General features: G+C 41.0%; 2 protein-coding genes across 2 annotated transcripts; one reads left to right on the forward strand and one right to left on the reverse strand.

The window, feature by feature from the left end:
* Positions 1–7,055: 7,055 nt before the first annotated feature.
* ankrd39 (ankyrin repeat domain 39) lies at positions 7,056–8,538 on the reverse strand. The gene is made up of 4 exons (XM_037257892.1): positions 8,162–8,538; positions 7,987–8,090; positions 7,698–7,901; positions 7,056–7,612 (listed from the first exon to the last, which is right to left on the reverse strand). Exons 1-4 carry the CDS (start codon positions 8,253–8,255, stop codon positions 7,445–7,447), a joined length of 570 nt encoding a protein of 189 aa, XP_037113787.1. The 5' UTR covers positions 8,256–8,538; the 3' UTR covers positions 7,056–7,444.
* Positions 8,539–8,811: 273 nt separating this feature from the next.
* kctd9a (potassium channel tetramerization domain containing 9a) lies at positions 8,812–13,677 on the forward strand. The gene is made up of 12 exons (XM_037257857.1): positions 8,812–8,963; positions 9,226–9,347; positions 9,425–9,468; positions 9,544–9,640; positions 9,728–9,786; positions 9,890–10,018; positions 10,446–10,513; positions 10,591–10,686; positions 11,355–11,504; positions 11,934–12,039; positions 12,126–12,259; positions 12,783–13,677. Exons 1-12 carry the CDS (start codon positions 8,916–8,918, stop codon positions 12,897–12,899), a joined length of 1,170 nt encoding a protein of 389 aa, XP_037113752.1. The 5' UTR covers positions 8,812–8,915; the 3' UTR covers positions 12,900–13,677.
* Positions 13,678–14,549: the final 872 nt, after the last annotated feature.

Consider the following 14,549-nt stretch of genomic DNA (forward strand, 5'->3'; position numbering starts at 1 on the left):
CCTTAGTGAGGAGTGGCCGTGCACGCGTACTTCACGTTACTATACCATCCACTGTCAGGATTTCAATGAATAAAATTGAAGCATTTGGGTGGTATGGCTCAGTGAAAGAGTGGTTGTCTCCCTACCCAGAGGTTGATGATTACCTCATCTCAGCGGTAGAACTGAATGATTTAATATCTATGAGAAAGGAATGTAGCCAATTTTAGCAGAGGTGATCAAAACGATTTCTTCCCCTTTAAATTAATCGGGTTACCATAAATTTGTTTTATAAATCCAATCCACTCCTCTTTTGCTGCAGTGCGATATTTAGATAAACTTCAGCAAATTTCGCAAACGTTCCAAAACAGTATTGTGCTTTTTCCTTTCATAAATGTGGGAATTAGATTGCATTAAGTTCTGTGCAATGATATTTAACTTGCCCCCTACAGGGGCTTGGCACCCCTAAACCTCTGATACTTGAATCGCCTCTAAGTGTAGGCAGATGCTAAAATAAATCTACACTGAATGTGATGAGCATTGGTGGAAATATTTCAGAGCAATATGTTTCACCTGCACAAATAAACAGCACTTTCCTCAACGTCCTGCTCAAAGCAGCAATGCAAAAAGCTTTTTTAGGCTCGTGGATAGATCTCATGTTTTGGCATCATTTCAAACACTCGTAATTTTGGAATACCTACCAAGTCAGCACAGTCTGATCAAAACAGTCTTTTGACTGGTGCCTTTGAAAGCCTTTGACTTCATGTCACAGATTATAACTGATTGATTGCTGTAAAGCACATGAACACCATCTTGGTAGCGTAATTAAAATAACAATGCAGCAGATGTGGACTTTAACACGTGGCAGCTTTTCGTCATGTGCACAACATTCACTCTGGACACCCTGAACCGGTTGGCAGCCAATCGCAGGGCACACAGAGACAAACAACCATTCGCACTCGCACTCACACCTATTGACAATTTGGAGTGCTCAATAGGCCTACCAAGCGTGTTTTTGGGATGTGGGAGGAAACCGGAGTGCCCGGAGAAAATCCACGCGGACACGGGGAGAACATGCAAACTCCTCACGGGGAGGGTCGGAGGTGGAATCCAACAGGCACCCTCTGAACTGTGAGGCGGACGTGCTAACCAGTACATCACCGTGCCGCCTGATTCGAATCCCTCAAATGCAATAATAATCGGAATGCTGTGTTTAGACTAGTGGGGGCCCATACACCATATCAATGTAGGGACAATTTTGGGCTTGACTTCCTCTCTAAACAATAAACCAATAGGATATTTTCACATGGGATCGTCAATAGGCCTATATTTGATTTGAAATTTGAAAAATTCTCTAAAATCTCTAACACTAAAGTCATGTCACACAAGCAGACAAGGCCAAGACAAGTATACAAGTGCTGATGTGTTTTGTTGCAGCACACTGCTTTTCTTCTGCAGAATACTTTTGGAAATGGAAAGACAGCCCAAATTGACTTGCTCCAAGACACAAGCGATATCATTTGACTTTTCGTTTGTATTTTTTCTTATCCACTGCTACAGTGGTATGGTTGATTCGAAGTCATTTGAACTTCTACTTTAGCAATTCTCTTTTAACACAGTCTATTTAGTTTAGGGCGAGGTGGGGCATTTCTTGGTCACTGCTCACTCCTTTTTTGGTTTGTGAAATATGCCAGACACTGTGAAAAGCCAAGAATATTTTATGCAAAAGTAAACGGAAGGCAAATTTGACCACAGCTCACCACCAAAGTACACAGAGAATCGGGCAACAGGTAGTGTAAACAATATGTGTCCTCAGGATACTTTGCATCATCATTTTCCTAGCAGCTTCCGCATCACCCCAAAAGGATGCTTCATTGTCCGTTCTTGTGTTTGCATTCCATTGTTAATGGGCAAGTACAAATGTTCTCCTTTTATGCACAAAGCCTTCACCCTCGTCTTCCAATCTATTGCTTGAGCTCAACCCTCATCCATCCATCAGCAGTGGCCCTGTCCTACACAGCCCCCCACCCCTCAGGCTCGCCACCCCCAGCTTGGTCTTTGACACAACGCTGTTGTGGTTTTCCGGGTCTTTATGCTGCCTGTTGTCTGAGGCAGATTGAAGACCCTTTGTGTGCGTCCGCCCCTGTCCTGAGTGGCCGGGAGGAACCAGCTGAACTGCGAGTGGAGAGATAGGAATGCGCATATGAATGGACCAGTGTGTGTCGGGCACCTGCTGATAGAGGGACGACGTGCCTGTATAGTTCTTCTTCTTCATCAGCGTAACCAACTTGTTCAATTATAACGTGTAACGTTCCCTGATTATTCACACTAAACAACAAAGTACTGACTTTGTAGTTATGTTGTTGTTGTTGTTGCTGACATACAGTGATGTCCGTAAATAATGAGACGTTGACACAATTCTCAACTTTTGGCCTCTAAACACCACTGTGATGGATTTGAAATAAGACTTACTTTAACTGCTGACCTTCAGCTTTAATTTGAAGGTGTTTATGTACATTCCAATAATTGTGTATTGGAATTACAACAGTTTGCATATATTTTGCCTCCCACCATTGAGAGCCCAAAAGTAATGGGACATATTAACAATCATAAGTCAAACTTGACATTTTAATGCGTGGTTTCAATCACTTTGAAGCCAGTTACAGCCTGAAGTCTGGAACGCAGAGACATCACCAGACGCTAGATTTCATCCCTGGTGCTGCTTGTATTGCGCGGGTCTTCAATTTCTGCTTGTTCTTTGGGCATTTTTCCTTCAGTTTTGTTTTCAGCGCACATCCTCAGTATGTTATCATTTTTACACTGTTCTCCTGATTTGGATATAAATACCCTCAAATTAAAGCTGAAAGTCTGCAGTTTGAAGACATCTGGTTTGTTTCATTTTTGATCCACCCTGGTGGTCTTTAGAGCTAAAAAGATCCAATCCATAGAAAGACATTCCAAATAATCAATATATTACTTATCTTAGCATTTTCAATAGCGTAAAAAGTCATTTGTCATAATATGATGACTATTAACAAATAATCAATACATTAGTTAGCATCTTAAATAGAGTAAAAGGGCCTATGTCGTAATATAGTGACTATGCAACGAAATCAGGTTGCATCTCTTAAAATTAAAATTAAAATAACATAAAACCTATCCTAAGACAATAATAACATGTATCTAAATTCATTTATCCAGTACCTATAAGTAAATGTATTCAGTTGCTGCTATGCTGTTTTTCCAGCTCCATTGTATCATTTTAATCCATACTAGAAACGTTGTAAGGTTTTGTTAGTCAGTCCCCAAAAGTCTAACACAATCAGTTCCCTGACATGATAGATGTGTTGTGACATTGGTTGACTCCTTAATTTATTTTTGCTTTGATTAGGTTGTCTTAGGTCATGTACCTGTAATGGATTCCGTCCATACTAGAAATGTGGTAAGGTTTTGTTAGTCAGTCACTAAAAGTCTAACACAATCAGTTCCCCAAAATGACAGATGTTGTGACGTTGGTTGACTCCCGTAATTTCACAACACAATTTGTAACACAAATTTTGAAACACTCCCATTTTTAAGATTTTGATGGTATGATGTAATTTTCTGTAATGTTTGTAAATGCTGTACATAGTCAATATTGCATTAAAGCTTGATTTGATAGATTGTTTTAACATTGGTGTCATCTCATGGAATGCTGACGATAAACCATGTCTGCTTTGTGAGTCTATAGGAGGAAAGTTTTGTTTTTGTACGAGTCAACTGTATACCTTTCTATGCATACCTTTTTGTTAGTCTATTGCGTTTACGCTTACTGCCAAATACTAGAACATTAATGCCTTCACTATCAATAGAACACTACAATGTACATGTAAATGTACATTTGCAGTGACACTGCAGTGTTGGGAAGTAAAATACCAAATAAGATGGAATGTGACAAACCATTGAATGTGCTGAACTTCTGTTTTGACAACAGTATTGCATTGCACCGTATCCTGCTCAACAAATCACTTCTGATATTTTATACAGTAGGAGTCTGATTGGTTCACTGATGTTTTTGACAACACGGGCTTATAATGCACATGATAATGAATGTGTGAGAAAAATTGTTGCTGATTTTGGCAGCACTGTGTGCTGTAATTATAGATTATTCATCTGCATGAATCGTTCCTCAATTTCCACCAACACCCTACGCCATATGATGCCATAATAAAAAATAAAAAAAAGAGGAAATTGGGATCAAAAGTGAAGTTTTCCTTTTATGTGATATGCTGTATATGGTATGTTCTAATTGGTGTTTTCTGCACAAAGAAAGGCCCCTTGAAGCTGTATGCTGCAAGTCATTAATGAAAGCTGTTTGATAGATCAGGCTGGGGAAGAAAACGGTTCTGCTTTATGTTATTCCGGAGAGCCCTCAAATGGGCTTAACATCTCCCCATCTGTGTACAGTACATGGAGCACCCCAAAACATAAAAGCTGTATGATGGCTTTGGAAAAGAAAAATGTGCAAACCCCATGTTTGAATGAAAATACAAAGTATCCCATTGTAAGGAGCGTACTTCTGCCAAGTTTGAAAAGCATTTTCTAATGGCCATGTGCTGTGATAGGCTGTAGATATATGATTTCAAAAGCCTCATTATTGTCCTCTGACTCATATGGTATAGTTTATGACTTGCTTGTCTGGCCTTGCTTTCGAGGAGATTACATCTCCATAATCAATAAAAACAAACCATCCACCCAAGCAATCAGCCCAATGTAAAAGAAAAATAAACTCCCTTCTCAAATATACCAATGACAAAACCACTGGCAAGTTGATTGCAATTTTATTCACGAGGAAACCTGATTGTAATGAAAGTTTCTGTAGTGTAGTTTTTTTTCTTGTTGCCATTTTGGACCACATGAGGATGCAGCAAGCCTATGATCCATGAAGCAGTCACTGGACCTTTGGTTCTTATCACCTGCTTACTTGGCAAGTCAAAGACATGTAGCAACACTTCAAACAGAGGATGACAAGATACCTGCAAGGGGGTCCAAATTGGATTATGCTTAATCTCGGAAAAGCAGCTCCCACAGATTTGATTATATCCCTACACCTCCTCACCCGGCACCCAGACTCCCACTTCAATTCTCTTATGCAGATGAGACACATGCTTAGGACAGACCTCCATGCCAGTCTCTGATACTGAATCCTTAATGTGTAGCCATCTGCCAGCTTTTTACCGGATTACTTCAAGTGAGGACAGGAGGGTCCAGCTCTGCCAGGGCAGCTCTGCCAGGGCAGCTGGAAGGCTTGAGCTACTGAAAAGATCATTTAAAAAAGGTGCAGACCATCCTTATATCATGGAAAACAAGTTTACAGCCATGCACAGTAGTACTGAGGCATTGTAGGTACATGAACTAGCAGCATTAAATTTAATCTCCAAACTGTAAAAATGTAGAACGACTGTTATTTCCCACCTCATTCTGTTTTTTGTTTTGTTTCTTTTATACACAAGTTCCAAATCCACCCAAGAATTGCAAACAGACCGCCATCTATTTTGGATGAGAATAACATCCATTCCTGCTTAAACTTGGGCTCATTATGGTGGAAGTGGGTTCCCGGGCCAGGAAGTTTCATTGCTTTCCAAATAAATCTCACTAAACAGAGCTGTAATCCAAATTCCTCATCTTGTGGAGTCCTCCCTCTGTCTCCACATGACCTGAAAGTTCTGAGAGCTAAAGGCATAAAGAATCATACCTTTTCATTGTCCACATCCCAAAAAGTGACATGTCAACATATGAGGATGAGTTAAAACCAGCTGTTAGAAACAGAGTACATTTCTGTTTCTGTTTTCACGTGCCACATTTGTATGTACACCATATGATAATATCACCTGGCTTAACATCCACCAACAGGTGAGCCAGTAAAGACCAGAGCTAATTTAAAAAGCAAAATGAGCTTTTTCTTCAAAACGTAATGAATGCTGAATGATTCATTGATTTGGGTGGAAAAAGGCTCACTCATTCGAGTTGGGCGATCGTGCTTCTTGGCTGTGTGCGAGGAAGAATTCGTCACTGAGTGTAAACAGCACTCTTGGCAAAGTCCTCTGAGCTAGAACACCCCCAACACCACCCCATCTGCCCCCCAACACCCCATCTCCTTGTGCTGTGTGGCGTCAGCTGCAATGAGCTCCAGATGTGGCCTGGCACCCATCCAGTCGCCGCACTGGATGTGGTTTAGAAGGTAGTTTGGAAACACCACCCACCGGCCGGCCCCAATGAAACTTGCTCAGATTTAAGGGAGCAGTTAGTTTTTGTCTAGTGCACTGCACTGTAGAGGAGAGAAGTATTTGTCTCCAACAAATACATATGGTTCCTACCAAAGTAGAATTCAATTATGAGATTTTCCCCATCTGTTTTCAGATTAATAGAAAGGCCGATGTGTTCCCAGTTTTTCCCTCTCTGCATATCGGTTCTATTGTGACTACAATAAGCATGATATTGTTTGGTACTGTAGGCGTGCAGAACTTAAAACAAAGTGATACAGCATATCTTCTCCATATTTTGCAACCAAGATATTTGTTTTCCGTCTGACAAGAAAGATGAAAAAAAGGGTAGAATGAGCAACAAAGTCTCAACTGTGGTTTTTTCCCCCCAATGACATCTGTAACGCAGTCCTTTTATGCAAGACCATTTAAAAACAGGTTAAAATTTTTAAATTATGTCTGGCAAGTGACAAAATAAATATTGCATGTAGGTTTTCCTACCATGAGAGACCCAATTATTTTTTTAAACTCAAATGGAAAATAGGAGTCAACCCACTGCTGTTTAGTTACCTATGTAAGGCAATGTGTTCAAATTAACTGTGGCAGCCACTCTGGCTTTTTATGGTCTTTCAGACTGACGGGCTACTTTTCTAAACACGAGCAGGAAGAATGGATGAGGTCACACATGGTTGGACAAAGCAGTAGGTCCATTTAGTTGATGGCTCCCCCTGCTGCCTGGCCTCATACTACCAGCCAGCAGAGACTAAACTCACATGTAAAAAAAACATTCACAGTAAACATTCACATGAAATTGAAAACACAAGAACGTTCAACTCTTTTTGAATTAAAACGGTCTCTTCTGCTTAAAACCTCTCTTCATTTGGAAAACCAATCGCTCGCAGGAAACAGATGGTGCACCTGGCATGCATTAAAAACGTTATGTTACTCGGAATAGATGAGAGTAAATGACTAGCCCAACATATGCCGATGTAAATAAGAGTATGTATGGTTTTAGTAATAGGAACAAGAACAAAGAGAACACTCATTAGAATTGAACATAAAATCCCAGTTACAATTCCAACATTCTGACAATTTAGACAGAGACATGAACACTTGGATTGTGGTAACAAGGCATTATGAAGATCTGAGAAGGTAAGGACCCCTCTGGACGCGTTTCCAGGGTACTACGTGTTCTTGCTTCTTTGAGCAAGCCTTCAAATGCTCAATTAGTCTTGGGTGGGATTAATCGACTGGAATTGCTTTAGAATCTTCTGCAAATGTTCTTGAGGGGCCATGTGGAAGGGTAGCTGGAGCCTTTTGTTCTTCTGGCTGCAAAGTGTGGGACAGGCCTCAAGAAGGAGCTGACACACCTTTTCATGACCTTGTTCTGCAGCCTGACAGACAACATCAAGAACAGTTATAACATAGGGATCTTAATATCATTGGGCCCATTACTATGTCCTGGCAGGTATATCTTACTTTGTGTAGAGGAGACGCACCATCATCATCAGAGATCATTGGGTCGGCTTTATGGACTAGCAGCAATCTAACGACATCCACGTGACCGCAGAATGCTGCCCGATGGAGAGGCGTGGCACCGCCTGGTGTCTGAGGACATGCACAAGCACCATTTTCGAGAAGAAACTTACATACAATGAGATGACCACTGCGACTTGCATAGTGCTGAAACAGAATGTGCACAAATGAAACACTTTTAATACATGGATCCGGAACAATAAATACAATGATGACATCTTCGGGAACTAACTAGAGCTGTATATCCAGCTGAGTCCCTGAGGTTTGGATGGGTGCCCTTTTGGATCAGTGACTGAACCCGCCTCAAGTCTCCATCCATGGCGGCAGACCAGATACCTGCAAACGATAAGATGTGTACCTCTATACACAATTTAAACTCTAATGTCTCATAGCTAAACGATACAAACCTCGTTCAAAGTCCATCTCATTCACTGTCTGGAAAACACTGGAAGAGACAGGGAGGGTGCAGCACGAGCAACAATGTTCTCCATCAGAAGCCATTGTGTTTGTGTGCACTGACTAAAATTCTATCGTCATCATTTAAGCGTTTAAATAAACAATTGCCTCTTAGTTTCAAGTTGTTTTGAAAATTTGCGTTCCATTGGATTAACAGGTCTGCCTTCACCGATTAACGTTGATAGTAAATTTACATACATTTGAACTAATTTGAAGAAAATATGTTGTTTTATGTAGTCAATAAATGATCAAACTCTTATTTGTAAACAAAATACTAGACCGATACGATTCAATGTCGCCACTTGGAACGTCACCATTGACGTCCCAAACTTATGACGCCAGTTCCTGCTCAACCAATTGCAGTGCGGCAGTCAGAGGATAGCTTCAATGACGGTTGTTCATTTTAAATTAACGTAGATACAGATAATCTCAATACTTTGTGGTCACGTTTAATATTAATCATGACTCAATATATGAAAAACTACTGAAAAATTATTAATATTAGTGTTTCCAAAAACAGTCATTAATGATCTTATTTCAATTATTTGAATGTTTACATTAATTCCAGAATATCATGAACGCACCGGCAGTCTCGTGTTATTGAGTGTTTTCTTGCTAGCTAGTAAGGTTCAGATACATGCTAGCTGGCAGGCAGGCAAGTGGTGTTTAAATTTCCAACAAAGTACCAATAACCAAAGAGCAAAAATGAGAAGAGTCACGTTATTCGTTAACGGGACGTCTAAAAATGGCAAGGTAGGTAAAAACTCAACTCGCTGTTATGAGAGTACGTTTGGCCTGCTATCTGACTAGCCTGTTTTGCTGGTTTTCGTACCAGTATTTGTCGCATAAATTGTCATTCATCCCCCAATTCAAGGTTGTTTCCTCTACTCTTCTGCCCATTCACACCCAATCGCGGCTCAGAAAGCCCTGCATCAAGGCTGATGAGCCATTTCGTTCCAATCTTGTCGTAGACTGCAACATAAGTAAATACAGTAAATGTATTTTCTCTGCTCAGGTTGTAGCAGTCTATGGGGCTTTGTCTGACTTACTATCTGTAGCCAGCAATAAATTAGGAATTAAAGCATCCTGTTTATATAATGGCAGAGGAGGTCTCATCGATGACATTGCCCTAATCAGGTAAGAGGACACAACAAACATACGTCAATTAAACCTTATTGCCCTGTTTCTAAATGGTATTACCTCGGATTTAACAGAGATGACGACGTGCTGTATGTCTCAGAGGGCGATCCATTTATTGGTGAGTTGCATAATGTCTGTATCTTGTTATCTTCCACTGAGTTAATCTGAAGACAACACTTGTAATTCCTCAAAGAATTTCCAAATGAAGTCAAAGCTGGATCTGATCAACAAGGTGCTCACACTGACTGGTTAACCCTGAATATTGGTGGTCGTCTCTTCACCACTACCAGGTATTTCTCACACACTCTCTTGTGTCTTCAGCTACAGCAAATTGTAGTCACTCAAATTTGTATTGTTTGTATCCCTTTGTATATTAGGAGTACCCTGGTCAGCAAAGAGCCAGAGAGTATGCTAGCTCACATGTTTCGAGAGAAAGGTACACTGGAGCATTAAAGCTACCCAACTCTTGTTTCAAATTCAATCTGAGCCTTTGTCGAAGTTATTTCTCTGGCGATAATTATTTTGTCTCTTTGCTGCAGATGTGTGGGGAAACAAGCAAGATGAGCATGGGGCCTACCTCATCGACCGCAGCCCTGAATACTTTGAGCCCATTCTTAATTACTTGAGGCATGGTCAGCTTATTATCAATGAGGGCATAAATATCAGAGGTAAGAATAAGTTTAGAATGATTAAACATACGTAATATAAATGAATGGCATGGACGAACAAGTAATCAAATTGAAATTTACATTGCAATGTAGTAACATACAGTTGGGAATGAAATGTTGAAGTGATGAAGCCACAGATTTGTTTACATAACTGTTGTAATCAAATAGTTTTAAGTTAACTCTTATTGAGGTTGACAAATGAGCAGTCTTTTAACTTTATTCAAGATTAATTTACCTAACCTAAGCCAAAACGTGTATGTAAATATGTCAAATAAATCTGGTATTGTGTATTGTAATGCACATTAATTTTCTTGCTAGCGTTTCTTAAGAAAATCCATGGGGAGAGGAGATATTAAATCTTGCAATTATTGCAAATATTGCATTTACCCGTATTGCAATTACAGAACAGTGATGACATGTCTTCCAGGTGTTCTTGAGGAGGCTCGTTTTTTTGGAATTGAGCAACTTGCCGATCAGTTGGAATTGGTCATCAGGGTAATGTAGTTTGACGTTCTCAAGATGTGTCGTTCTGGCTGAGCTGTGTGCACTAACCAGTCATATATGCACACCAGAACTCCCAGCCGCCCGAAGACCATTCTCCCATTTCCCGCAAGGAGTTTGTGCGTTTTCTTTTGGCTACACCCACCAAGTCTGAGCTCCGTTGCCAGGTAATACAAGTTTAAAAATATCAATACGGTATATAATGATCTGACTGCATCACATGGCTCCGGGCTAAAGGAGCATCAAATGCATCCCATAGATTTGTTCATGAAATGTGATTATTTGTCAGTCCAAGACCTGTGATTTATGTGTTAAGGAAACTCACAAAGTCTGGAGACTGAAGAAAGGAGATGAAATATGTATAGTCAGACCATAGTAAGACTTCATAATGCGCAGACAAGCCAGTACTTTGATCGCTTGCACATTACAAAATCGATATAGAATATTCTGTCTTTACAAAGATATTAATCTTCAGTTATGGTTGACACTAAAATAATGGAATTAATGTAATAGTGACGTGTATTTTACAAAATAAGTTTGTCAGAATCGTTTATTTAGCTCCTATTATATGAAGCACATGGCTGGGTATAATGCTGTAGCTGGTTAGTGTGCTGTAGATTGTAACAGGTAATTGTCAAATGCTGAAGAATCATTTCAACACGATATATTCATTTGAATACGATTTATGTAAATAATTACATACATGTGTTGTTTAGTTGTGTGCATAAGCCAGACGATTAGACTGAATTATATTTTGGTTTTGGTCCAAAGATATGATTAAGATATGACCTCAAGAAATGTTGCGTGTGTATGATCCTCTTGTTTACTATTTTAGGGTCTTAATTTCAGTGGCGCGGATCTGTCCCGGCTTGATTTGCGCTACATCAATTTTAAGATGGCGAATCTCAGCCGTTGCAATCTGACACACGCCAACCTGTGCTGTTCCAATCTGGAGCGGGCCGATCTGTCCGGAGCCAACCTGGACGTGAGTTGGTCTGTTTTACAGTTTTTACACTAACTTCTCAAAGATTTGCTGCGTGTCATTTGAGTACAGTAGATTGCGTTCCCAGCGCCCAGCGATCGGCTGGCGACCAGTACAAAGCTCTGTACGTCACTCTCCAGAGCTTTATAAGATCTATAGAGTATATATCGCTTCTCACCCAAAGGCAGCCGAAATAGTTTACCCGTGACCCTACTGAGGACGAGCTGTTCAGAAAATAGATAGATGGATGAATAGTTGAGATTACGTCATTGAACAATAGAGCCCCTTCACACCTCCCCCTCTCTCAGTCATGTGAAGTTCTGTCCACACATGCACCCACACTAACCCAATTAAGCACATAAGAAGCACACATGGATATCCAAAGTGAGAAATAATCTTGACATTTTCAATAAAACACGCTGTGTCTCAAAGGGTGCTAACTTACAAGGTGTGAAGATGCTCTGCTCCAATGCCGAAGGTGCCTCTCTTAAAGGATGCAACTTTGAAGATCCCTCTGGGCTGAAGGCCAACCTGGAAGGTAACCCATCAAATCTTTAAGCAAGGCAGATGTGGTGGTCTTTTGTTGTGATGTGGTTTGTTACCAGTCAATATTTTTGCCAATAGGTGCAAATCTGAAAGGAGTCGACATGGAAGGAAGTCAAATGACCGGCATTAACCTGCGGGTGGCCACTCTGAAAAACGCAAAGCTGAAAAACTGCAACTTGCGGGGTGCCACTTTAGCAGGGACGGATCTTGAGGTGAGATGAGTCCATCAGAGCGATTAATACTTATTAAATCGCTAATGTAACATTTCTTTTTTATGCTTAAATCATGTGCATTATCCCACTAGAGCCCACTCCTTGTTGGAGGTACCGAACACCACCAGTTTCTTATGCGCATTCTCTGAAACCCTCTTTAGTGAAAACTAAAATAATTTTTTTCAAATGCAAGACATCAATGTTTTTTACTGGTGCACAAAATGAGCCGTGCATGAACATCACCTTGTTCAAAGTACTAAACCAACAAATGCATGAACCCGATTGAACCTAGGTTAAGAACCAATGCACTAGATTACCCAGCACCAGTATCACTCACAAATATCACATCAGATTTGTTTGTTGATTTTGCAGACAATACTAATTTCAGCCTTGAGTTAGATGGACGACGCACGAGGCTAGGAAGAAGTGATTTAATTAAATCTTGGCTTGCGGACTCTTCATATCACAGCGAGGTTTCCTATCATTTTTGATCCCAATACTATTATGTGCTTCTTTGCTGCAGAACTGCGACCTGTCTGGCTGTGATCTACAAGAGGCTAACCTGAGGGGATCCAATGTGAAAGGAGCCATTTTTGAGGAGATGCTAACGCCGCTGCACATGTCGCAGAGCGTTCGATAACTGAGCATGCACGTCAACTCAGCCACTCCTTTAATCTCTACAGCCTCTGATGGTATATGCTCTCAGTCTCAACTTATTTTTTTTTTTTTGCCTGCATTTAGCGCAGGTAATCATATGCACTTCACTGACATTCTACCCACCTCATGTTCGCTTTAGATATCACACTATTTATCCAGGGTTGTTTTTTTTTTTATGCACCTTAGTTCATCTATCCATCAATCTTCTTTCGCTTAGCTGGGGTTGGGTTGCAGGGGAAGCAGGTTAAGCAGGGAAGCCAAGATTTGCGCACCAAACTCTGACACCAGTCTACATGGACTAAATACTAGGGCGTTCAGTACCCCGTAGTGCTGGAGCACCGTTCCCAAGATCCCCCAAGGGACACGGTCAAACGGCCTCTCCAAGTCCAAAAGCGCATGTAGACTGGTTGGGCGAACTCCCGTGCATCGTCAAGGACCCTTCTGACGGTGTAGAGCTGCTCACCTATTCTACAGCCAGGCCAAAAACCACACTGATCCTCCTGAATCCGAAATCTGAGGTCCCGTCCCGTTGAACGCGCCCGTTACGACTTCTCCTCATGATGTTAATTGAGGAAGGGTCGAACATGGCAGCGGAGGTTAGAAAGGGGAACGGGGTAGACGAAGGCGCACGTTGACCCACACAAACTCAAATCTGACCACAGACACCATGCTTCACTCAAAATAGAGTCTACTGACTCCTGAATTGGAGTGTTTCGCTCCAGAGTCTGCTTGTCCACCACACACACACACACACACACACACACACACACACACACACACACACACACACACACACACACACACACACACACACACACACACACACACACACACACACACACACACACACACACACACACACACACACACACACACACACACACACAAGGAAAGCGGCACAAAACACACAGAGGCATGGGGACGTACTTGTCTGCAAGACTAAGATGACACAAACACAACTTAACACAACTCAACTGACCAGACTCTGCTTCCTCGAAGACGTGTCTGTGGAATTGAGGAAGTTTTCAAAGTATTCTTGATATCTACTTTGTCTGGTGCCTGTCTGTCATGAGCGACCCTGACAGGGGCATAGAAACCCAGACAGCTTAGCTCTGAGGATCAGTGTGACATAAACCTCTCCACCACAATAATGTGATGACTCATGGAGGGGCTATTTATCCACATACGTACATTATAAAAGAAAATCATTTCTCCAGTGTGTGTAGAAGTGTCTGAATGCAATACAATGACATCATTTGGTTTCTAGCACAATATATTAACTGATTTGATAGGCATTCAAACCAGACAATGGTTGCTGCTTCTGAATGAATCAGCAGCTGTGTCACGTAAAAATGACTGTGTTGCTGTACTTTTCACCAAAAGTAACTTTGGCCTGATACAACGCTTTATAATCGAAAGCCAAAGGCTCAAAGTGTCAAGGCTCAAAATGCTGCTGTGAAACTACGTCACTAGCAAGATGTCAACACGGCTCAGGTATGCAGGTTGCACCAATCATGTTCTGTTACAGCACTCAATATTTTGTGCTCAAAAAGCTGATTGTTGTTTTTATCCTTGTCCTCTGTGGATCTACCTCTTTTTTTTTTTTTTTTTTTTGCATCAGTGATCCATTTGC

Source organism: Syngnathus acus, chromosome 9 (genome assembly GCF_901709675.1).
Source record: "Syngnathus acus chromosome 9, fSynAcu1.2, whole genome shotgun sequence".
Taxonomy (NCBI): Eukaryota; Metazoa; Chordata; class Actinopteri; order Syngnathiformes; family Syngnathidae; genus Syngnathus; species Syngnathus acus.